The sequence below is a fragment of the Patagioenas fasciata genome, chromosome 3 (genome assembly GCF_037038585.1).
Source record: "Patagioenas fasciata isolate bPatFas1 chromosome 3, bPatFas1.hap1, whole genome shotgun sequence".
NCBI classification, from domain to species: Eukaryota; Metazoa; Chordata; class Aves; order Columbiformes; family Columbidae; genus Patagioenas; species Patagioenas fasciata.
The window spans coordinates 104706048-104733006 of record NC_092522.1 but is presented as its reverse complement, the minus strand read 5'-3'; the positions used below and the strand labels follow the sequence as shown (position 1 = coordinate 104733006).

General features: G+C 37.9%; 1 protein-coding gene across 2 annotated transcripts in view; it reads left to right on the top strand.

Moving 5' to 3' along the window:
- Window positions 1-12089, top strand: part of SH3YL1 (SH3 and SYLF domain containing 1) — a 45539-nt gene extending 33450 nt beyond the window's left edge. For both annotated transcript variants that reach the window (XM_071807023.1, XM_065833165.2), the window contains exon 10: window positions 11493-12089. In XM_071807023.1, coding sequence (XP_071663124.1) covers window positions 11493-11692 — 200 coding nt within the window. In that variant the 3' untranslated portion in view covers window positions 11693-12089. The remainder of the gene's footprint in view (window positions 1-11492) is intronic.
- Window positions 12090-26959: the final 14870 nt, after the last annotated feature.

Below are 26959 nucleotides of genomic sequence, written 5' to 3'. Positions count from 1 at the left end.
TGAGATTTCACTTTAAGACTGAACAAACACTTGGTTCGTTATTTGTGCAGAAACAACTAAAATGAATTTTGTAAGTCTATTCTGCTCTAGAACCTGAGATAAAACCCTTTCTTCTTAGGTTAAAGGCTAAGATGTGTGATCCAAGATTATGGAAAATGATGCACATTAGGTTGAAAAAATAAATGATCTGTATACTGGTGTGATTCAAGAACTTAAATTATTTTCATGACTTCTGGTCTTTGCGATACAGTTGGGCTACTGTTTTTCTTCATGAATGAGAGTTGCATGGAGATTTTAATTCTAAGCAGGCATTAGCACAAGTAATATTTTGTTGCCATACAGGACCTGAAAAGTTGATTTCTTGATAGAGTCCCAGTGTGTAACACACTCCAATATGTTACTGCTTTACTCCATTTTCCCCACGCCCCAGTTGATGTTCCATCTTGTCTTGAGAGAGGAAAGCCATGACATCTTTTAGTTTACTGCCCGCTTTTTCTCTGTGTAATAACTCATACGGCACTTCCTTTCATCCTTTTTCTGACCTTCCTTACTTCACTTCCATCATAAGTCCTTAACCAGAGACCAGTTGTCACTTCCCAAAGATCCTGCTGCTTTAGGCCTGTCACCAGGTGTAATAAATGATAAAGCCTGAGAATGGACATAAGTGCCAAGTAAGTGAATCTTAACATTATAAGATATTTTGTTTCTGCTCATCATGACATTGTAACCTGGGTTATTCAGTAATATGACTTAATTTTTGTGCAGCCTAGCTGTGAACATGAACTTGACATCAGCTTTGTGGGCCTGAGCCCCAACTTTGAGCCGAAGTTCACATTACCTAAGCAGTATTTGTGAGAAACTACTTAAGAATAGTAAGGCCTCAGAATGCAAATATCATCAAAGCAAGGACTGTTAATTGCATTAAACTTTTACATCCATAAAAGGTTACCAAGTATCCAGTGAACTATGCCTAATGAGGTTGTAATCTCTAAGATGCCGATTTTCCAGAAGTCACATGGAATACAATACTGTATCTGTCATATTTTAATTATTGCGTGTGGTCATAAAGTGGATATTTTGAGGTGATGTTGTTTCAGTATTTTATAACAAGTTTAGTTGCATACATGGATGCTTTCAGACAACTGAACTATTTCTAAGATTGTCTTCTAGAGTATTAGCAAAGCCTGTCTTCAATTGTTTCTTTGTTCTTACTCATTAGAGTGTGACTCATTCGAAGTATTATGATCAAAACTGCTGTTAATTCACATATCTTGAATTTAAAACTAGTATTCATTCTTGTTTTAAAACTCCTACTTAAAAGCAATTCCAAAATGTAGTAGTGACGTAAGGCATGAGGTCCTTAAAGGACTGAACATCTTGCAGGAAACTAGTATGTAAGAATAATTAGTGGTTTGGTCAGAAATCCAGCACTGAGACTTACATCCTTCTTCCACACCCTCCCTCTCAGTTCCCTACTAATGCTTCTTTGACTCTCCCTGACACAATTCACCTGAGAAATCAAATATCTGTTGGGCATAACTTTATGTTCATAAGTTATTTTCATAGCTGCTGTTTTACATAATACTTCAGAAAAAGATGTAAAATATAATGGAAACCAAGAGGGTAAGTTTAGATATAGTAAAAGGTAGATACTCTCCAGAATGATTGATCATACATAACCAAGACATTGGATTTGCCTTGTTCTTGAAAAAGGTGCTGTATCACTGAGACTATTAGTAGTTTCAGCTCCATAATTCTTTGGAGAAGAGACAGTTGAAGAATTAGCATTTTATCAGACAACATGCCATCCAGTGTCTCTCTCCATATTGGTAGTCTAGTCTTCAACCTGATTAATGCTGTTCTTAACAGGTTTCTAAATTAATATCAACAGGTCAGTTTTAGACCTGTTTCCTTAGTCTCTTTGAAACAGCTGCACCATTTAACACATGTGCTGGCATTTCTTCTTACAGTCAGGGAACAGATAAAGGTACTAATCACAAATACACCTTTATTTTCCCTCCTGACTTTGCATCCCTCTAGTCTTCTGTTTGCCAGCTTCCTTTTTCATCTTCAGTAACCTTGGAACAGGCTCCATTATTGTAGACAGAGACTTTTCTCCTTTCAAACCTACTAGTATTAAAACACTTTATAGAACTCATGGCTTTTTGTTGGATTAATGATCATCAAACTAATGAGTAACATCTGTGTTCCGTATTGTATTATGTTGAATTCTAATATGTCTCTGTGTTTAGAGTTCTGGGATTTGGAATATATCCATTCATATTCAAAATCTGTCTCTCTATATCGAATTTTCTTTAAATTATGTACACATCCCCTTTATTTTGATTTATCTCGGTCTTCATTGTTAGTTTTTGTAACTTCATTATCATTCTTCTAAATGATTACGTAACCAAAATGCAAATGTGTAACCAATAGGCTTTTTAGGGTGTGAATGTAGAGATAAGATTTTGTATATAATGGCTGTTACTTTTCCTTCTGGTGTGCTGGCTTTATTCCAGCATATCCAGGCTTGCGCAACACTGTAATAAACAGTATCTCGTCTCTGTATGCTACAATTTGGCTTTTTCTGCACACTGGGTGACAGAAACATGTTTTTGGAACAACAGTGGTTCTATTAATCCTCAGCTCACATTTTCTTTAATCTTTGTAGCTTTCATAGATGCAGAAGATTCTAATTGTTTTGTCCCCTCTGTCTCTCTGTCCCAGTTATCCATCCTATCTTGTCACTTCTTTTTGATCCTCACATTCTCGATTTCATCCAGCAATATCTCTTCCCAGTGTTTGCATCTCATACACTTTCTATCTGATAAAGCCCACTGTTGATCATATTGCTGTTACCTAGTCTGTTTTATCTTGTTGTTTTGGAGTTCTTCAGTACTATTGTGGGCCCTCTTTAAAGGAGTTTCTCAGTTTTTCAGTTCAAACCATTGGTTCTATCCATGTTGATAAATTAAATATTGCCAGGGAATGTTTTTGGGCACTGAAACTTTATCACTTATTCCATTAAATTGTTAGCAGGTTCCTTGGATGATTTTGATCTGGGAAAGGTAATGGGCTGTCCTTAGTAGTTTGGAAGTTAGCATGTGACAGAGACTGTTCCCAGTAGTAAATATGAATGGAGTTACTCTGACTTGGAGACATGGAGTTTCAATGCATGGACAGGGCCAGACTGGCACTTGGCCTTGGTACTGCTCCTTTCACTGATGTAAATGTATTTTCCAAGTCTCTGGTGACCACTTTATAAACACGTATTAAAAATCACAGTTTATCTTCCCTTAACCTGATAGATTAATTGTCATCTTCTGGTTTTTTTGGTAATACTTGTTCTCCCTGAATTCCACAGCTGGCCTATGTCTGTAATGGCCTTTACATCTGTATTTCTAGTGTGTCAGTGAGAAGGCATCCTTATCAGCCCTCTATTTCTCTGTTAAGATTTTCCAGCTAGTTATCCTTTGTGCCCTTTAATTTGCTAGATAACATTTTCTGCAGACAACTCATAACTACCCTTGTTCCAGATCCATCTCTTCCTGCATTACTCTGGTAGTCCTTTGTTAACTAATGATGAATCCAAGCTAAAAATGGTCAAATAGAATCCGAAATTGCTTGTTGCTGATCACTGCAGAGCACGTGTGATCTTCAAGTAGAATTTCTTGAGAAGCTCTCACTTTCTGAGCAATGAGTCCTCCTATAGATTGTTCTCTGAATATAATTTCAAGGATGGAGTCCTTTCTTTCCATCTCCACTTTTGTCCAGGCTTTTGTCCTGTTATGATTCAATTGTTGTAACATCATTCTCCCTGACCTTTTCAAAATCAATATTCCTTCACTCTCACCTAGATTCATTTCTTGCCTCACAGTTAATTTCCTGCCCTATCGCTTTGCCCATCCTTTACGTTCCTCCACTGACACTCAGGTTAAGTGTATCTTTGAGCTCAAACAGAACCGAAAGCACTCCCTGCCAGATCCAGCTTTCATCCCATTCTTGTGAGTATTACAGATTGAACTTAGTGATTCACCTACCTGCTTCAGAATTAATCTTCAGCCATTTTTCTCCCTACCTTTAAGTATCATTATGGTCCAGTGCTGCTGCATTCCTCAAGTCAAAATTTTAGGTCTTTAGTTCCTACTGTCATGAGCCCTAGCACTATTCAGAAGCAATCTCTATCATTAGGAGATACCCTGATGCCTTCATAATTTACTGCATGCAATTTCCTTTACCTACCTCTTGCCTTCCATATTCTAATGCACTGTGTAGTGAATCCAGCAGAAAATGTTCTCTTCAGTGCTTGCAGTTCCTGCCCAAAATACAGCTCAATAATCCTCAAATCTGCAAAAATGAAGGAGCAGGGGCAGCAGTAATCACTGTAAGAACGGCACCCGTTCAGACCCCTTCTAACAGGGAGTGCAGAAGCTGAATAACTGTTGCTGACTGGATTCCATAATCAGATTCTAGTTCCGCTCTTAAAGCTGACTTCGACTGTAAGGCAGTAACTCATATCCACCTCAGTATAAACCATCAGACATTTGTTGATCTTATTCTATCCCTCACCTGTCCTGCACAGATCTAATGTTATCTTTTAGTTTCCAGATCTGCCTCTATCAGTTGATGAACGTGGCTAATCCAGAAATATCTGTAAGATACTCTTGCCATTTAACGCCTCATCTCATTCCTGATACTGCTTGTCCACTAATGAATCTTTCTCTTCAGCCCCTTACTTCATTAAACTCTGATCCCAGTCTTAACCTTAACAGTAGCCCAGTCACGCTGTCAGTCCTAGGCTAAACTGATTTGGTTTTGAAAAAAAATAATTCATCCTAGCTTCTCATGGGACTGCTAGTGAACTTAGCTTTTTATTATGTATCTGAATTCCTGCTCTCATCCTAGCTTCATCATCTCAATGCATACTTGCCCTCCTTACTAGATCAGCAGTTAAATAAGTTCTTTCATTATAATCATTAGTTAAAGGTCAGCAATGGCTGTGAGGCAGTCAGCCTGTGAACCCTAATATTTGCTGTGCGAAAAGACACATTTGCAAGAACTGTCACAGGGAAATACCTCTCAGATCATATAGCTTAAACCAAAATCAGGATCAAAGTGCTTTATTAATTCACTAATGACAGATAATTAGCTAGTAATCTGTGAAGTGTACATTCAGGATCAATACCAGCATTACAACAAATAACTGACAATATTAGACAGCTATAAAAGTTAATAAACACCTGAGATTTCTAAATGCAACCTCCAAAGTTTCACTGCACTTCCAGGCATGCATGCATAGCAAGTGTTGTGTGTACAAAGCTTTACGTTCATACACATCTGCTCTCAGAGTCAGCATGGGTTATGAGCACACACAGTTTATTCTGTCAGTGCAGGCTGTCCTCCTTGCACAAACCTCTTGTTGGAGATGTGGTGCTGCAGCTCTATGTGTGCTCATGCAGCTCCTTACAACACACTGATCCATATATTGACAAGAAAGCCCCACCACAAGGTCGCATGTGTACAAAGAGATGCAAGTCCCTACTGCGGGCACCCCATGCTGGCCCTCCCTTAGCTGGGGACAGGCTGGTCACAGTGTCTGACAGGGAACCTGCTCTGTCAGTGCCTCTGAACATGGTACTAGTGACAGTAAACCTTTTTGATGCTCGATAGATATATTTGGTTTTAAAAGCATGTATGTCTGCATCTGCCTAGATCTAGTAGTTGTTTTCCTTCATTTGATCTGTTTGTTGGTTTTCTCTTACTTCTGCTGCACAAACAGGGTTCATGTGGTTGCTTAGTTTTCTATGTCTCTGTTTAACCAATGAGAATTCTGTGACAGCTTTTCTGTAAGCTGATGCTTTTTGGTGGAGGTTTTATGCCAGCACTATTCAACTTCTGTCATCTCTGATGCTGGAGATTCATCTGACTTTCAACATTTTGTGTGGCAGTTGCAGTCACTCCTCTCTACTTCTTTACAGAATACAGAGAAAGTAGTAGTTAGTATGTTGAATGTGTTGCTCATTCAGATTGATACTTAAATAACAAAAACTATAGCCATGCATTCTCAAGGTTGCACAAAAAATGAGAAAGATAAAGAGACTATTCAGTTTCAAGGAAAAATGTATCTACCTAGACAATCACATTTTTGTATGGTATATTGCTTCCCAATAGAAGCTTCAAAAGAAACCAGACCTACAGCCCATTTACCAAAGTAGAGATTTAGCCCAAAGTGCATAATATATGGACAGTCAACAACAGGATTACCCTGCCAGTCACCAGTACCCTTGATCAAATGGCTCATTGGTGGTCACAGGGCTTTTTTTGTGCAATCTCCTTAATATGGTCTAGATTAATGCAAAACCAGTAGTAACAGTTGGTATTAGTCCACTTATAGTTTCTATCAAATATTTGCACATATGACCCACAAAATCATGCTAGCTCTCTAATTGCTGGCAATTAGTGAATTTTGCGAAGTGAATGTTTAGCAATCTCACTAAGGCAAACCAGATGAAACTTATTTCAGTTTTATTGCTGTGTCAAATACCAAAGGCAGCACTATAGCTTTTATATAATTCTTCTGCAAGATCTTCAGCATCAGGCATTCAGTGGCTAGGGGATGTTTACATCTATGCCAGTAAATCTAAATTTTAGAGCCATAGATGGGGTTCTAGTTTTTGCATGCGTAATAAGCTGAACCCAAAATGATGAAAAATACCTGTTCTTCTCTAAAAACCAGTCTTAGAATCAGCCTATGGGTTTGCTAATATTTTATAGTTTCATATTAGAATGTGAAACTAGTGGCTACATCTACTCGTAAATTAAACAACGTAAAGGCATGGGCCCAAGCACTATAATTTGGTTACCTATGTGGTTGTGTTGTTAGAAAGCATTATTCTCACCTAGTGCTTTCCCAGATAATTCATAGCTATGGTTTAAGAGTTACTCCAGCATAGAAACCAGTAGGTAATGGAAACCAGCATAGAAACCAGTAGATGTGGCTCTTCTCTCTGGATGGTGAGCGTTTACTAGTATGTGTGTGACCAGTCTATGCCAGTTGGCCTCAAAGTCAAAGCAAAGCTCTGGCACTCTTCAATCGATTAATAGAAATATAGCCAGGGAATCTATTCTGTAGCGACTTTCTAGAGAATGCTTTGAATCTGTGGTAAATGTGCTGTGATTAAAGACAGTTTTATTGCCCTTTCTCTGGAGCTGATACTGCAGCATGCCCAAGAGGCTGCAAATTCACTCTAGTTTATACCTCATCATGTCCTTAATCCATAGCAGTAGTCTTTAGCAAAAAGTTCACATCATGCTGGTATGTAAAAATGAATAAAAATGAAAGGATGTTGTGGTCAGAGCCATTTGTTATCCAGCATACGCCATACCCATGTGTGCTAGAGCACTGAATATGTATGCTGGCTGCTGCATTAATTGCTCTTCAGCCAAAATTTCTGTATTTCTGTTTTGACCACTGTGTTTGTAGAAGTGTGCTGTGTGTATTCAGATACCATTAATTTAGGATTTTCCACAATGTGATTTGTTTTTATTTCAGTGTGCATGCTCATAAATCTCAATGATTTCAGTATCATATGCTGTATGTAGCACTGTAGCACCATCTTGTGTGAGCTGCAAATGTGGTTTCAATACTCAGCAATCTTCTTGTTGACTGTAACAATTTTTTTTTTTAAAACACTTTCCTGTAAAACTGAAATTGGGAAACAAGAACATTAAATAGATCTCCCTTATAGTATATGTGGTAGATTTCATAACAGTGCATTCATTTAAGTTACATATTTGTTAGGATGATCCATATAACCATGAAGCATGGGATGCTGCAGTCTGGAGGCAATAGCTATGGAATTTTATCTGTTTCATGCTACAAAAGTACAGAAGTAAAGCACTGAGATTAGAAACTTTGTGAGAAAGAAAATGAAACTATAGTATAGGAAAGAGCTACTAGGAAAAATTAAATAGGAATTTTTGTGAAATAACTGCCAAGAATAAAGCCAGAAATGTTTTTAAATGATAGCAGGTAGCAAATGGGGCAAGGACTCAGAAATCATTGTTCACAGTCGGATGTAGTGCTTTGGGATTTCTGCATGTTTGGAAATATACACATCCACAGGGGCAAAAAGTGGGAAGCGAAATGCATAAACAATCTTGTTCGTATGACTGAGCTAACAGTGGCTGGAGGTATGATTATGGTGCATCAAGTGCCCTCCTGCACTTTAACATCTCACATGCCCTTCTTTTGTTCCACCTTTTCATGCTTTAAGCTGTGTCTAGTTTCCCTTAATTTTTCTTCCTACTTTTACTGAGCTGATTTCATTATACTCAGTAGTTTGTGTAAAACATATTATAGTCCTACTATTAAAGCAAATTCAGCTATGGAGGAGGTAACTACTACTTGCTGCCCTTGCTACATGTCGCAAATATTCAAGTGGGGTAACGGTTCTTCTATTGCATGTAATGAAAAGAAGCTCTCACAGTCACTTCTAGCACTTTCAGTCTCTTTTGATGTCGATTATCTAATTTTTCCAAGTATATTGACATAGTTTGGTCAATTATAAATATATAAGAGCTCTAATTCTCCTTGAGTGGTTATCCTTTTGAACACTTAGGTGATGGCAACACATATGGTTAGGAACTCAAAGTATAGGAACTTGTAGCCTTTGCCGTAACATAAAATGCACTTTCACCCAAGTGTGCTGCCTGAATGTGGCACAGGGCTAAAACACCTCATCTTCCCTTTTGTGTGCAATGGAGTCCAAACTGTTTTCATGTCTTAGCATCTTAATGTTTTCTTATTGTTCTTGTATTAAAACTAGGAGTAAAAAGTCAAAGTGTCTTTTACTTTTGTGGTTTTTGCTATGATTTCCACAATCAAAATATCTAGCTTCAAACCACACATTGCATGGGAACACATCGTATCATCCTGTCTTCATCAAATGCTTGATGTGAAAATAACAAAGATATTTAGAAAAGCTGTATTGCTGTCCTTTTTTAGTGGAAGTAACTGATGGAGATAAGGACCCGATATACGTGGGTATTCTTGTCTGGTTTGGTTTTGTTGTGGTTTAACCCCAGCTAGCAATCGAAACCACAGTACCCGCTCACTTACTCTTCCCTGACCCCCAAATAGGGGAGAGAATCAAAAGGGAAGGGAGAAACTCATGGATTGAGATGAAAACAGTCCAATAAAATAACAAAACAATACTAATATACTTCTACTACTAATAATAATAGTAACCTATATAAGATGAAAAAAAAATATAAAATAAAAGGTACTCAGTGCAATTCCTCAAAAACTCCGTCCGCACAGACCAGCCAGTCCTGGGAAGAGAGAGCACCCTGGTCCTGAACAGCTGATCCCAGGGAGAGAGAGAAAAAGGCAGAAATGCCCAGAGGCCAACTGCAAAACAGCAGAACGGCAAAAGATCAAATGAAAGGAACTTCTGAATGGAACTCAACCGAAACGGAGCAGAACCGGAATAGGTTCTGCTGGAACCCAGCCGGAAAACCCAAGTCTCATTAAATGTGGTGCATGAGGCTAATGGCATGGAATATTCTCATTGGCCAGCCTGAATGCCAGTCAAGGTCTGTCCCATCTATGCCCCCCCTTCCCCTCACACCTGCAGATAGAAGGCCCAGAAAGACCTTGGTCTTCCAGACAACAGCTAAGATAATAGTAAGTTCTTACAGTCTCTTCATTTAAACTCAAAAGCACTGGAAAGTTACTTGAAGAAAAACATTAACTCTGCCCCAGGGTGTTACCTTCTTGTTCTCAAACTGAATCCAAACAACGACCGTGCTAGCTGCAAAAAAAAGAGGAGTTTCTAACTGCATGAAGAAAAATAACTTAATTTCAGTTAAACCAGAATGTGTTTTCACATCAAAAGAAATAGTGGTGTGTGACTTTAGATCATGAGTATAGCTATCAGGAGAGAGAGACTGTGTGACCAAGCAAATCAGCATTTGCCTTCTCTGCAGCCAACACTCTCCCAGCACATGGCCAAAGATTTTCGTATTAAGCTTTGAGGATTGCTACAAATGCAGGTCATGAAGGCAAAGAACTGGCCTATGGAATGAAAATATATACTGACAATTGCTGGGGAAAAAAAACCAACTCTGTGCTGTTTATGCATACCTTTGTAGTCCATTGTTCTTCTCTGTCTGTCCTGTTTTGGTTACAGTTTGTTTTGAGGAGGCTTGGGCACAACAGGATTTTTCCTCTTTCTTTTTTGGAGTGATAAAAGCAACTAAAAGAAAAGCTCTGTGGGTATTGGCTGTTGACGACAGACTGCCAAAAGAAAGGATGTATTGATGCTTCTCTCACCATCCTTTCTAGCTCTGTACTTGCGATGTTTAGACTAAGAAGAGTTTGGGTTTCCTCTTTTGCAACACAGTTCTGGCAGCAAGCAGGTACAGCTAATGCTAAAAGCCTTTAATCTTGCGTGCTTGAGCATTTGTGCGATTATCATGTCTGTATGAGCAATACAACCTGAAGTCTTTCCGTCTGAACATGTAAACAACTTCATTATTTTCTCTTAGCTAGTCCTCCATTTTAGGTGCATTCATGTGAGACATTAAACAAATGTGACTACCTTGTATTGTGCTGGCAGTTAAAGGAATTGAGAGCAAACAAGGAAATTGAAGATAGTCACTTAGATTGAAAGTTCAATAGTAATAAACATTGCTATATCAACAGGAGTGGAGGCTGAATAATGGTATCCAAGACTTTGGGTGATTTTAACTCTAGATCAGAAGATTCATGGCATGAGTCCAACCTCAGCTAAGGACTTAAATAATTATGTAGGAGCCTGGTGGAAAGAGAACAAAAGCCCTTTGTATATGTAGTCTAAAATAACACTATGCGAGCCAAGTCACTTCCGATATGTCAAACCACAATCAGTTCTTTCCACTAGCACGTTTTGTGTGTTTTCTTCAGTGTGTGAGATACACCAAGATCCTAGGTACTGCAAACCCTATGGAAAGAGAAGGGAAGTAGTGTGCTTATTTTGTATTTTACCATCTTGTATTCTGAATATTGTTAAAAAATCAGAATCACTGCTTTAAGTTTTGTAATTTCTGTGAGGAAACTTTCACAGACAATACATACCAAAGCTAACACTTGAAAGTTGTTCTGTTCAGCAATCTTTCAGGAAATACTCACGCTTTCTTTAACGCGTTGCTTTTTTCCCCACTGTCTCTGACCATATGAGGCATACAGAGAAAAATACTGATCTTTATTGTATGTACAGCAGTACTTTATTTATGAAATAGACTGTACTGGTAGGCTAGAATCCAAATTTCACTTACCTAAGAATGTGGTGGAAAGGAAGGGGTTTTTTTATCAGCAGTTTATATGCTCGTATAAGTTATTTTGGTGTCTTTGTCACTGTTTTCTACTGCCATTTAATAATAGTGTATTTAAGGACTTCCTGTATCTGCAGTTTAGTAATTTCCTCTTTATTTCATTTCTTTCACTTTAGGTAACTCTTGCAGCAATCCAGTAGAAGTGACAGCCCTTTATTCATTTGAAGGACAACAGCCGGGTGACTTGACTTTCAAAGCTGGAGACAAAATCACAGTCACGACCAAAACTAATTCCCAGTTTGACTGGTGGGAAGGAAGAATCAGAGGACAAACTGGCATCTTTCCAGCCAATTACGTCGCCATAAGCAACAGCTAAATTTGTATAGAAGAAAATATTGAAGCAGTAATATATTTACACAGAAAAATATATTTTAACTTTTCGGATTTTATTAAAATGAGATTCTTGCTCAAGGCTATCCTAACACAAAATTGAAATGCATTAAATGACCCTAACTTTTCCCTAAATTTATTTCTTAAATAAACAGTAGGTGATAGTCAATTTACGGTGAAGTTTTATTTTTGAGCAAGTTGCCATATAAAGAGTGCTCTAATTTGTGTCTAGTTTCAATTCTGTCTTACTAAATGGATTTATTTTTACATGAGAGAAAAATTGCAAACAATTTACAACTGGACATGCTGAAAAATTACTGATTTCTATTAAATTATAATTTATGATCTCTTTCTATAATAAATGCTCTCAAATTTGCCTTAAACCATCTCTGAGTTGGAGTTCTTTACTTTTACTAAATACATTTTTTCACAGATATGGTAGAAGAAATTACCTTTACACTTGGTTCTAAAAATCACTTTCGACATTGCAGTTTTTCTTACTAACTGCTTTAGGTCTGGTCCCCAGTTCTTATCCTTGTCAGGCATATAAAAACCTTTTTTTAAACATTTTGGTAACAGTTAAACCATTCAGCTTCTCTGATAGTTTGCCCTCATCTTTGAAGAATTTAAGCACTTCTGAAAATTTGTTTAATAAAATGCATTAATAGTCCCTTCCAGAAAATATATAGACTTACGATGTCACTTGATTCCTGTAGGAATTTGTTCTACACATGGAAAGCAAAACAGAGAAATCTCTGCATGGTTCACAAGTAAGCTTGCACAACTCTTGCTGTTTCTTCCCTTTTTTTTTTATGTTTAATCTTTAAGCAAAGAGCAACATAGAGTAAATTACAGAGTAAACAGAGTAAATTATTAACAATAACATAGAGAAGATATTTCTGTAGGATATATGTAGTAATAATGTATAGCACTATCATTCTCAGATTTCATCTTAAGTATCTTTGTAAAAAAACTTCATTTTACAGATCCAGATACTGACCTGAAAGTTGGTGTGACAAATCAAAGCAGAGGTGAGAAGGAGACTGGGAGTTTTTGAGAGCCAGTTTAGTTTCCTTCTCATTGCTGGATGTGCTGAATTTGCTTCTTATTTTGAGTTAATGCCAACATTAAATTATGCTTCTTGAGTCTCAGCTTTTCCTCACTTGAAAATCTGATGGTTTTACGTCCTTGTTCTTTCTAACAATGCCATGAATATCAGATGGAAAATCAGTATGTGGGATCTTTCCACCAACCAAGTTGCAGTTGATCTGCTGTTACGATCTCCTGATCAAGTGCTGCTCAGCTTTAAGTTATCCCATCTGAATGACAAAGCTAAGCCTGTTATAGAGTAAGGCTTATCATTAGAAAGTCATTGCGTTCTACTTATTAGCTAAAGGTTCTGCATTTCTTTCAGACTGGCCCACATATTTTTGATAAGCAAACTCAAAATTAAACAGACAAGACTGAAACCATAGTCAAATGTGTTTACTGCCTTTCAATTACAATCTTTCATATTCTTTGCCTCATAGACAAGGCAGATGTATGTGATGTGTCTTCAGACAGATACTACCACCAAACGCATCCACACAGCTTGCAGGTATTTTTTTAGAAAGTATTTTCCAACCAGTTGGAAAGAGTTACATAACTTTATGTAGCTGCAGTGGAAGTGTTACTATATGCCTTTTGAAGAACTGTTGTAACATCTGCCAATTTGAGATGAGAAAGCAAAGTCTGTGCTTCCCTGTTTTTCATAGACTGCGTCTATTGCTTATAAAGCAAGACAACACTAAATCATGCAATATCAAGACTCAGTACCATTAATAATAATATCATAGACCCAGAAGCTAGGTATGCCACAAATTCACAAATAATCACTCCTGCATCTATTATACCCTGTTGCTGCACTTTAGTTAGGCAGCACAAGCTGAAGCATCCACTAGCAGAATTGTGCTGTAGTACTTCATTAGTCATCTCCAGAATGCTGGATGCTCTTTCAGCCAGTGTACTTGCCTTTGTGTAGGGTTGTTAAGGCTTCTTAACTCATCTCAAGTGTATTCTTCCATAAACTGTCAGAATTTATGAACTTGCACGGTAAAATCTTTTTATTGTTTATGTGAATTCAGCTTCTTGGATTGCCTTAGCTGAGTTTGGGGAAAAATGATGGTTGTCTGAGTGTTCATGGTAGTCTGCAGGCTCTGCAGGATAGCACTGATTAATGACTAAATCCAAGCTGCATTCTGAGGGGGAAATATTGAACTGGAAGCATATCTCATACCTGGAATATTTCTTTCTTCATCTAAATATAGTATAGGAAGGGGAAGATGCAAGAAAAACCACTGGTTGTCAAAAATAAACCTCTCAAAGCATTACAGAACTCTACTACTTGATTCTATTATACATGCCTTTGACACAGGCTGGATCAACCCACGTCCGTGGGCTTAGGTTAATTACAAAAGTGCTTTTACAGTAAAAGTCAGTCTGCACAATTCAGTGAAGAGATCTCCAAGGAACATGTAGTTATATAGCAGGTTCTTTGCTATAGATCTAGAGTTAAAAACCTGGAAACATACAGAGTCAGCCATGAGACACTTTTGTTCTAGTAAGAGAGATTTTCCATGAAAAACCACATTTGTGTTCCTTTGCTACAGGATGCCCAACCCAAATGCAGAAGAGAAGATATTGAAGATATTCATAGGCTTTATTTTGAGCAAGGGAATTCCCAGAGGGTGATAGTTAGGCCTGTATGCTCTGTGTTCAACATAATCAGGTAATATCATAATTCATCTTAACATTAGATGTTTCACCATGCTAAGCAGTTGAAGTAGAGTTCTTTATAGGAGGAAATCTTATGGCTTGCCATATTAAAGGCTTCAAATTTGGAATTTAATGATATCTAAAAATAATTTTTTTACATTGTAGCTCTAAGAATTTTTCTCCAGATATGACTGCTGATGTGTCACTGGACTGGCAGATCAGAATTGCAAGTTATGCTACAAAGAATCTTAGTTTCTTGCAATCCACCCTTTCTAGATAATAAAACTTCAAAAGACTTGGTATCTTGGTATTTAGCAAAATTTACATTATGTAACTGCAGGGTCTATTAGTTTTGCTAGGAGAATTCATTGAAAAGACTCAGAAATCCCATAATTATAAATACACCGAGTTTTACATAATGTTTGTAATGGTGAAACAATGATATCTGACAGTTACATGCTTCCAAAATTTTCATTCACAGTATTTACGCAACCATCTGTCAACAAGTTATGCAAACAGGAAAAGAATTCAGCTTCTGGTAACTGGACAGGATGGTACTTTTTAAAGTCTATCTTTAAACCATTAAGATTAACTTAAAAACTGAAGTACTCGTTTTATCCTGATACTGGCCAAGGATAAAAAAATGCAGGGGGAAAACTGAAAAACAAGGTTTTTTCCTTTCTTACAGGCATTTCATCCGCTACTTGTTAAGACAGGAACAGAGTGTGACTGTTATCAACAGATCTTTCTTCCACATGCATTTTTTTATTAATGCTTCCACTCTAATTAACTATTTAAAACAGTATCTCTGTTTTCAGAAATGTTAAAAAGTTTTGTAAACCTTATTCAGTTTATTCCTAACATCTCTTTGACAGCTTGCATAATTTTGTCCATTCATAGTCATTTCCGATACGTTTAGGTACATGTCCAAACCCATAATTAGAGTGTGTTCAAATTCCATTCTTTCTGGTACCTGTTTTGCAAAAATCTGTTCATTTACTAGGAATCTAACTTTCTAACTTTAACCCATAGTTTTAAAAATAGTTTTGGTAAAAAGTACAACTACAAAGCTTTTGATGTGACATTTTCCTCCATTACACACACACACACGCACACTCTGGGCGGTTATTTTGGATCTGTGCTTGAATAAGGACCAGCTCAGTCTGACTGAATGTTTTCCTCAATAATGTTCTGTTCTGTTTGTCTTAATAAATTGGGAGTTGGATGGCAGGCAGAAATTCCTTGGGATTGAGTACTGGCATCTCCTTGAAAAATGATTTGGTTTCTCCTTTAAAAGCTCAATAGATTTCTACAGTAGCTCTAGTCATCCTTGCACGGATTTTAAAACCAGATTTTTACAAATTGCGTCAAACTTTACAGTATCAAATCCATATTGCTTACATTTCTACCAATTCTATACACAACTTTTGCCTATATGATCATAAGACAAAATTAGTCTTTTATGTAGCCTTTGCAGTAGATCTTTAAAATATTTGTCTGATTGAAAGGGAGCTGAGCTGCAGCTGTTTAGATTGATTTATTGTGGTTACTTAGATGCACAGAACTTTCAAAATGTAGATCTTTCTTCTATATTACCTAAATGTAGACACAGCACCCTACCTATATGCATCTATTTCTCAAAGAGCCTAGCCAAAACATTTTGAAATCAAAGTAGGTTGTATTGAGAATCTAAATTTATCCAACACTTCAGCCCAAAAGTTCATGGGAAACAATTTTTGAGTTTTTAATTGGTTCTTGCTCTTAATTGAATTAGAAATGCTGCAAGAAAAACCTTTTGGGCTCTTCCCATGCCATAACTAATGTAAGAAAAATAAATAAGAATAGCAAGCTTCATTCTTTGGAAAGATTTTTAGTTAATTTCATCCAAAATGAAGTGCAAATAGTTCCTTAAATGTCAGGAGTGTATGAACTTATGCATACTAAACTTAATGCTAGATGATTCTTTTTCTGCCATCCATGCTGTAACTGTTTGCCTATATCTCTTTCTTAACAGGAGAAATAAAAAGTCCTGTAACTGTGAACTGCATAGGAATCCTGCCATCTGCATCGCCGAGTCTTTGCATCTGCCTTTGTGAAAGCTTATAGGTTGTCCCAGCTTTGGAGTTCTCTTCAATGGTTCTCAAACCTTTCAGCTGTTCCATTTAACATTATGGAAAAAGCAAATTCTCCTAGCATGGTTATGCATATTTCTAGCCTTCAGCTTTAGAATTTGTTTTATGCAAATGTCTACATGAGAGGCAGAGAAAGCAAGCCAAGCAGTGCCCAGAGGAGCTGAACAAAGCTGTCTGTCATGCAGATGTCCCTAGCTGAAGAACCAGGAACTGCTTGCTTGATGAATCTGAGGACATCGTCTATAGCGGTAACATGACCCAGAAGGTCATTTTGACTATATGAAGTGTTTCCTTAAGCTACTTGAATATAATTAATTCATTCACAAAAGCAATAATCATAGTTATAGTAATTTTATTATTTAAGAAATTTTGAAGCAAAGAACTTCTCCTTTCTTCTTCTTTTCCACCTGTGTGTCCTTCTCCAGTCTTGTACTGGAGAAGGCATGGCCTTTCAGTATCTGATTTGCTGAATGCTCAAGGGCTATGACAGTGTCCAGGGCAATTAAACCTGACCTTCCTGTGGCTTCCCTCTAAATATCCAAGTAATGCTAACCACTGTACTATGTACTTAGGTGGGGAAAAAAAAAAAAAGACCAGTTAGCTGCCTTTGGCAGCCTATGTTCTCACATCATTCCTGTAAATGGAAGTTGGTTTTCTGTCAAATCAGATATATTGTCTCACAACAAACATTATTAGAATTCTGAGTTTCTGAACACCCTGTTTTCACGATATTTGCACTGCCTTTTATGCGTTCAGACATTTTAATTTTATTTTCCAAATGCAAATGCTAGTCAAATCCTTTTCTCCAAGGGTTTTAAATCATTTTAGACTCTAATTTTTATGCAATTAAATATGAGTTATGCCTCACAATGAATTTAGATAATGCTGTTGAGGGAAAGAAATAAAGCACCTGGATGCAAAAGTATTGTCACAGATTGACAGTTCCAGCTGCTTGGGAGACATTTTTGGTTATTAAAGTATCAAGTCACTTAAATAGGTGCCATTCTGTGAGATTTTATCAACTGCAGCAATTTGGACCAAAATGAACTTATTTTAAGCAGAGGTGATGTCTGTTAAAATACTGGGTTTGTTTTGAGTTATACATTCTCTGGTGGTCATTTTTTCTGGAAAATATATCTGCCCATTACCTTTTAAAACCTGTCTCAGGTTATTACTTGCTCTCAGCCTGGTATTCCCTTTAGTGTGTCTTGTATTTTAATGTTCCCAATTTCCTTGTGCCATATTTGATGTCAAAATTAAGGCCACAGTTAAGCCAGAAATTCAAAACATCAGTCTCTTATTCTAATTGGTTTCTTGTCAGCCATCAGATTCTAACAAATGTGAACCAGGACAAGCTGCTTTAAGATTTTGCAGGCTAAGATTGTGTTTGATGTGTTTTGGATCAATTCTTTTGCATATCTGATTTCATGCTTTTCAGACTAACCCCTTGTTTTCTTTTGGTAATACTGAAAATACCTGGGCCTGTTCCAGCTGATTTTGCATCAGTGGGATTCATTTGGTAGCTTTGGGGTAGACTTTAAACATTAAGTAGTGCTACATTTACTTAAAATATATGTTACTGTTCTGACTTCACTAGGACCCAGCCTGCCACTCAGATTACCATATAAAACAGGGGTTATTGATGTATTTACATGCTTCTGAGAACCATTCAACCAGTATTTTCTCCATTGCCATCACACTCTCAAGCAATACAGATTCTTAACGTAGCTTTCCAGGAGCTCACATTCCTAGCAGAAAGGATACTGACTTTGCATCATTCCATGCAAAGTATATTTTTTCCTCTATCACCATCTGTTTGTTCTTCCAGCAGTTACTTCTGCATTCATAAAGCCATCCCATCCATCTCACGTGTTTGAAGCCAATTACAACTGAAGCTCTGAAGCACTGCTGACATTCTTTGTGGATTCCTGTGCAGGTTGCCAACATCTTTTCCAATAGATCCCTTGGAGTCTGGTCATGAACATGGCAGCCAAAGGAAACAGACTTTCTTTTTCAAGATTCCTAATCCCTATTACTCTTTGGATAGCATAAAAAAGAATTTGCTGCTCACAGAATCACAGAATAGTTGGGGTTGGAGGGACCTCTGGAGATCACCTAGTCCAACCCACCTGCTAAAGCAGGTTCACCTAGAGCAGATCACACAGGAATGTGTCCAGGCAGGTACTGAATGTCTCCAGAGAAGGAGGCTCCACCACCTCTCTGGGCAGTGTGTTCCAGTGCTCTGGCACCCTCCAAATAAAGAAGTTTCTCCTCACATTCAGATGGAACCTCCTGTGCTTCAGTCTGTGCCCATTGCCCCTCATCCTATTGTTGGGCACCACTGAAAAGAGTCTGGTCCCATCCTCTTGACACCCACCCTTGATATACTTATAAACATTGATGAGATCCCCTCTCAGCCTTCTCTTCTCCAGGCTGAACAGACCCAGCTCTCTCAGTTTTTCCTCATAAGAAAGATGCTCCAGATCCCTGATCATCTTCATAGCCCTCCGCTGGACTCTCTCCAGTAATTCCTTGTCCTTCTTAAACTGGGGAGCCCAGAACTGGACACAGTACTCCAGATGTGGCCTCACCAAGGCAAAGTAGAGGGGGAGGAGAACCTCCCTCAGTCTGCTGGTGACACTCTTCCTAATGCACCCCAGGACACCATTGGCCTTCTTGGCCACAAGGGCACATTGCTGACTCATAGTCAACCTGTTTTCCACTAGGACTCCCAAGTCCTTCTCTGCCGACCTGCTTTCCAGCAGGTCTGCCTCTAACCTGCACTGGTGCCTGGGGTTATTCCTCCACGGGTGTAAGACCCTACACTTGCCCTTGTTAAACTTCATCAGGTTCTTCTCTGCCCAGTCCTCTAGCCTGTCCAGGTCTCACTGAATGGCAGCACAGCCTTCTGGTGTGTCAGCCCTTCCTCCCAGTTTGGTATCATCAGCAAACATGCTGAGGGTGCACTCAGTCTCTTCATCCAGGTCATTGATGAACAGGTTGAACAGGACTGGATCTAACACTGACCCTTGGGGAACCCCACTAACTACAGACCTCCAACCAGACTTTGCACGGTTGATCACAACCCTCTGAGCTCTGCCGTCCAGCCAGTTCTCGATGCATCTCACCATGCATCATCCAGCCCACACTTCCTGAGCTTGCCTATGAGGATGATGTGAGAGACAGTCAGTTGAGAGAGGGAGGTTGCATGAAACGCTTACTAGAGTGGTTTCTGGGGTTTGTAGTAGAGAAGATTAGCTTGTTCCTTGAAACTGTCACCCTAATGTCTTTTTGTTGGCAATTCTACAGGATGATCTCAGTTTATAAATACTTCATTCTTGCTTTTCAGAAATAAATATTATTTTTTTTTCTCCATGACCTACTAAATTAAGCAGGGAGACACAATTTCAGATCTTATTAATGAAAGTTTCCAAACTGCAACATGAACCGAAACTATGGATAACTGCCACCCTGAATGAAGAATGGAAAAATCTAAGAAAGGGAAACATACAATTAACGGCAACATGAGTTGATATCTACTTCAGTAATAGGAATTAATATGGGATATTAATCTTAATTGCTACACACTCAAACTACCTGCTTATTTCATTATTGCCTTTTTTGGTACTAAGACAAATGCTGCATAAAAATATGTACCTAATTTCAGAGAATTATTTTCGATTAATAGAAGAACCTATGGGTTATTCTTCTGTTTGTCAGTTTAGAACTGTTCTTGGCAAAACACAGACATGGAAAATACTGAGCTGAAAAGACAACTTCCTGAACTGAAGAAAATACAGATCTCATGCAAGCTATTATTTCTTAAAACTCTTCAAATCATCTTTTGCTAAATGGATCATCCTAATCTAGGGCTCTTAATTTAACAATATGAATTGTTGATGAAATCTAACAGCATTATACATACCAAGCCTAAGGAACTCAGGTAACCTGGAAGATCTTTCTTTTACATGTTGTAATATTTAAAGAAAAATATTTTTATATTCTTCTCCTGAGGGTGATGTCAGAATAAAAAGCCTAAATGTTATTGACTCACATTTTAAAATGTCTGTTTTCTTAAACATGAAGAGATTTCTATTAACAACTGGACTCCAAAATCCAAATGAACAAAATGTTTAACATGGAACTCAGCAGCTTCGCGTTAATAGATTCTGGCTGACAGTATGAAACTTGGACATTATTGATTACAGTTCCAGTGAGATGTACTAACTTTAATACGGCATGCAAGCAACATGTGCAGGCAAGCCAGATGCAAAACTGAAACTTTATCTAAACAGAGTTGATTTCAAATGTTTCAAATGTAAATAACCCACTGGGTGGTCCTTGAGACTGTCAGCAGTCATTATTTTCTGCAGCATAAACAGGGCTGTCATCTGGGATTTCTGTCACAAAGATAAAAAGTCATTCTGCCCTAGCAAAGCCTAGGCTGTTGTTTTTAAAGAAAGTCGTGCATCTCCATGATAGATGGAGAGTTCCTTTCCGGATTTTAATGGAAGTATTTTATAAGCTGCCATGAAAACCAGAATATGTGTCTGAGCAATGCAGACTAGGAGATAAGTAAAGGTTAATGGAATTAGCAGAGTAATAAGCCTTAAAATTCAGATATTTTAAAATAAATACGTCATTTCCATTGATTATATGTGTTTGTTTTTCAAAGTTTTCTGCTGGTAGTAAAAGCTAAACCAAGAAAATACATACCAATACATAATAAACATATAACCTTGGATGAAAAAATCATTGTACGTTTGAGGCTAAAATAAAATTAAAAATACAAACATGATCAGTGTAAGTGATATGAATTATTAGTTGATCATAGGGATTTATACCATGGCTTTAAGTCGTCAAATGTGATTCAGGTATTGCAGAACACTGTGATTACACTGCTTGCCTCTACTTAGTTCAATGGCAGCTGAGCAATTAAAACATCTTAACAGATCTGGTTTAACATCTCTAAGCACAAAATGAATTATGTAGCACTATCTTCTGTATCAACAGTCACTTCTTGATTTTATAGCCAATGAAATCCGCAGGAGCATTGCCATTGGCTTCAGTGGAAACATGATTTTGGGTAGCAAAACACACCACAGTGTCTTTCAAAAATTGCTGAAGACTTTTCCAACTGATTTCCTGGAAGAACATAAAATTTTAAGGTCCTCTCAAGACCTTTTTTCACATTTCCTCCTGGAAATGGATTGTCAGGGGTTTATACCTGCTTTCTGTAGTTGTCCTGGGCATTGATAAAAAACTAGAGAACTTGATACTTTACTGAACCACAAAGATGTCTTTTTCCTTTGCAGGTATTTTCTCTGTGCCTGAGGCAATGAATATAGACTCTACCTTCCATGACAGAGTCATCCTTTGCAACCTCTATTTCTGCTTGCTTGCATGGTGCAGTGAAAGGTAGGTAGAGTCAACTGAAAGCATTAACAATGTGATTAATCCCTCCTGGTGCCTTGGCTCCTGAATGTATATCACATCTCTTAGTAGTTTTTGAAAAAAGGAAGGAAAAGGGAATACTTCCTCTGGAGTCTGACCTGAAACATAAAGTCTGAGGAAACAATGTACATTTTAACGTGATAAATTAAAATGGTGTAAAGCTTTTGAAAAGTGTCAGGGTTGCACAGTAAGTCTGCACTCTCATGCTTTTGTAGCCAGGAACATCATCGGAGTTCTTTAAATCTTAAACTGAATCCCATGGTTACACTTTTTTGCTTCCAGATGGCATGACAAGACAAACTTAACTGTATTTGACACCACAAAAAATATCCCTTCACCTAACAACCTATGACCAATGATGTAGAATTGGCTTTCTTCAAACAGTCTCTTAGCATTCAGAGACACATGCAGAAAAGCGTTAAAAAGTCAAGATATCTTTATTCCTCTCTTCTACCTAAATCTCTATTCTTTGCTTGCATGTTCTGCAAAGTCTGTGTGGTGCTGCCTGGCTACAGTTCTCCTTTTTCCTTTCCCCCCTCTTCAGTGTGCTCCCCATTTTCTCTCAGGCGGCTGCCAAAATATTCTCTTCACCTTTCATTCACCAGAGCATTTTGCATGGGCCTTTCCACCCTTGCATTCCTGTCTTGGAAAACCAGCTGTATAACATGGCTGGCACCCTGAAACAGCGTCTTCCCTTTTAAACCTAGCATTTGTACTTAACTGTCTTACATTTTCTATAATTGTCTTTATGTTTTTCTCACTACAAAACCTTTCGATTTGCATAACTGTGTAAATAACACTGTAGGCATCCCATAACTTTCTACTGCTGAGGCTACCTCCTAGTAAGATCAGTTAATTAGATAAACCTAAAATAGTATGGGAATATTGCATATTTTATTTTTGTGTCACAATTAACTTTAATCTAAATGACAATATATTTTAAATAGTTATTTAGTTCAACAGGTGAGGTCAGCAGATACTCTGAGTGCAAGGAATCTAGAAGTGTCTTTGTCCCATACATGCTTCAGGAGGTAGAGAACAACTATCCTTTACTGAAACAAGATGAAACTTGCCCAAGTACCATTCAAACAATGTTTAAACTTTAATAAAATTTTTGTGAAGAATTTATCACAGGACTTAGTACTGGAACAACATAACCGTATGTGAAGTATTGCACACACAAGGATGGCAATTGTATTTATGCTTTGGGAAACAAGTTGATGTATGTTAGTATGAATTTCCACTATTTATGTGGGAAAGGTGAATGTGTTAATCAATGGTTATTCAAGTCTATTTTTTTCCAGCACATTGGTTTTAGTTCTCTAAGAATAAAGGCTGCTCTAAGCAGCAGCGTGCTCTAAGTACTTATGCTAACCATCCACAGATTTTTTTTTCCCCTGTATTACACCTTGACTAAGCACCACCCCATATATACAGCTATCTCCATGCCAAGTGCAGACCTACGTAAGTGGAATGAGAACAGCAAGGGACTATCCTTGCATAAGTACTAAGTGTCCCAGGTTCTGGGTGCTGAAAGGGGAATGCGCTCTTGGTATGTGGCCTTCTCTGATTCTTTGAATCACAGCTCTGTTTTTTGGTTTTGACAAAAGTCAACAGAATGGAATTTTCCACTAAATACTACCTTTCACAAAAATTGTCCAATTTTTGAACTCATTGAAATAGAAAGAGTTTAGATTCCACCCCCCCCCCAAAAAAAAAAAAAAATAAATAAAGTGGGGGGAAAAAATAAACAGAGATTGAAGGATAATTTCAACAAAAATCAGGAAAAAGAAAATTTTTTTCTAGTGTGTTTGTTTCAGGTGTTTCAGCCCCCTGAGACTTTGCTTCTGCTGCTCCCGATGGTTTTGTCATCCTACAGTGTTTCAGTAATTTTCACACATATTGCTCCTAGATTTGTGTTTATGCATTTCATGGCCTTTCAGAGCAAATACACTTTACTACTAAAAAAAAAAAAGAAAAAAAAGGATTGAAGTCCCTACAACAGAATGTGTGCATCAGAGATACAGAAAGCTGTAAATGTGCATTTTATACTGTGCTTTCCTTCCTTGTTTCTTCACCCGTCCTTATTTTTCTCGCACTAACAGTGCAACAGTTGAGTAATTGTCTGGAGTAAAGAAAATGCAAAGTTTCCCTACACACTGACATGTCTGATTTGAATGTTAAAGGAAAATACACTGAAGCCAGATGAAACTATGGTTGCAGAGAAATAAGATTCTTTCAGATCCTGTTCTTCAGTATCTTTTTTAATATGTATTCATTGCATTTATTAAATTAATGCTGAAAGAGTTTACTGCCTTCGTAGTTAATAAAGTGGAGGGACTGAGTAAGCTAAAGGTAAGTCCTGTGTAGCAGTTTTTGTGCATGTCCTGCGTGTATGCGTATCTATATGTAGTATTTGGTGCATAAATAATGCTGAATTTAACCTCTTAGATTGGATTATATTGTATTGCATCTGGCCCTTTCTATAATTGTTATATTATTAGCTGATGTTTATTTTCATAACTGTGCTTTTACTACATCTGTAAAAAAAAAAAAAAACAAAAACAAGAGCCTTCTTTGAAGTTCAGGGTTATATTGTGCCGGGAATATTACTTAGAAACTGGCTAAAATACAGCAGTGAAGGGAGGGGACAGAGCATGGGAATTTTAAGGCTGAGTGGAGCACAAGCCGTAGATATTCTGAAGCTCTGATCCCGTGACCTTTAACAACAGAGCTTCACTTCTCTTCCACTCCACAAGCAGCACTGCTGATTTTCTTGCATGAATAAGACTTAAAGAATTAAATCTCTAACTTGACACTGGTGGACATATTGGCATCGTTTGGCTTAGTCTACTGTAAGATTTAATTTTGCTCTGATTCAGAAGAGAAAAATTAGAAGAGCAAACTCCCCAAGTAGTCACTGGAGAGAGGCAAATGCTTCTGGGGGCCACTTGGGCAGTGTCAGTGAAATGGCTAAAGCAGACAGTGTATTAATAGATAATGTGATTCTGGAATATAACCCTACCATGTGGATCTTGAAAAGCTAGACAGAGATTTGGGTGCATGTTAAAATTAGTCAAAGAAAGATAAACTTACAGCGGAGTTCTTGCTACTTTCATTTGGAATGTTAATAGCTCAAATTAAACAGTGTAGAGTGTTCCAAATACCAGAGCAATGAAAAAGTTTACAGCAATGATATCAACATTTGGAGTATCCATATTTTTTCAGGGTCTGCTCACTTCCCATGACTTTCAAAATACTTGTACACTGCCAGATATAACTCAGGGTGCAGATATGATGTAGGCCTGATTTTAATTTGAGTGTCTGGGTATAACTCCTTCACCAATGTTACCCCATGAATCCAAAACAGAACCAAACCAAATAACATTGCTTTCTATTGTAAGAAATCTATTACATCCCTATAGAGGAAACAATGTTCCGGGCTAGCGTACTCAGCAAGGGGTCTGAGGAGTGAAGTGGCACAGAAAAAACTCTCCCTTTAAGTAAGAAAAAAGTGATTTTCTAAGGTCAGCACAGAAATGCCAGTAACCCCTGCTAAATAGCTTCTTCTCTGGGCAAATGTGGGCAAGTTTGTTCTCAAAGTTGGACGACCTTGTTTTTTATACTCCTGAATTCAGGTGTTGTATGCAGCTTTCACAGCAGAGATAGTGGCATGAGATAAAGCGTAATCTCCTTAAACCAGAAGATGAACACACTTTTTTTTTTTGCGAAAAGAAGGACCAGAATGTCAGATGGGGAAAAAGACAAAGCAGCAGGCAGAGAGAAAAAAGCTGGGCGCTTTTGTCCATCGAGCTCATAATCTGCCCTTTACTGGGTACAACCTCTTGGTTGAGCCAGCCTCACTACTTACTCTTCCCCATGTGCAATGTGAGGAACATCCTGTGTTTAGAACGTTTCACAGAAGGAGCTGAACACAGGCACCTTTGAAAGGTGGGAATGAGTTTCCACGCCAGCCCTGTTAGACTCTCTGTGTTGGTACACTGGCAGCACTGTTCTACTCATGGCTTGTGTGCAGTCTCTCTGGACTAGTCACTTATTTGAGGAGACAGCACAGTTACAAGCTGACCTTCCTGTGACCTGCACGGTGTCAAAGAAAGTGAAAGCAAATGAGTTGCAATATTGCTGTGTGCCCACAAACTAATTGAAGCTGTATTGTAGAGAAGACTTGCTGTCCTGGGTAAACCTCTGCTGTCCTAGGCACCCATCACTCCAAAAGCAAACCTTTGGCCCCTTTATATTTTCACAATTATATGTATGTTATCAAAAAGAAGCAAGAACGTGGGAAAGGCAAATAGTATTTTAAAATAAGCATCTGTATTGTGGGAACATGGTGGGGGAAGAGCGGCGAAGGCAGCAGCTTTCCTCCGCACCAAAGTGGAAGTCTTTGCAAGGTTCTGTTGCATACATGACCATTTTGTTTAGGAAGACACCATTACCTGAGCACCTGTCTGCCTCACTCTAAAGCAAAGAGACAGCAAAGAGGTCTGTCTTAGAGATGCTAAAAATAGCCATAGTTTATGCTTACTAGGTCCAAAGCAACAGGAGGGCAGGCCAAGCAAATGCACCTTCTAGTTTGGCAAGTTTGGGTGATATCTGTTGGCTGGTGGGAGTATACAGATGCTACATATCCTATATAACTTGAAACATCTGTAGAAAGTAGAAGTATCACATGAATGATGAATACTGAGCAGAAAGCTCTCACTGGGAAAAACAACAACAACGTAGGAAACTAGATGAAAATAGCTCATGTGCTAATAAAAAGGTTTGATCCAATTGCTCTTGAAATCATTAGACATTAACTTTAGAGAGTTTTATATCAAATGCCTAAGGACATTCTTCTTTTAAGAAATGAGCTACCTCACTGAATATATTTGAATAGTTTGGGGTAAAGG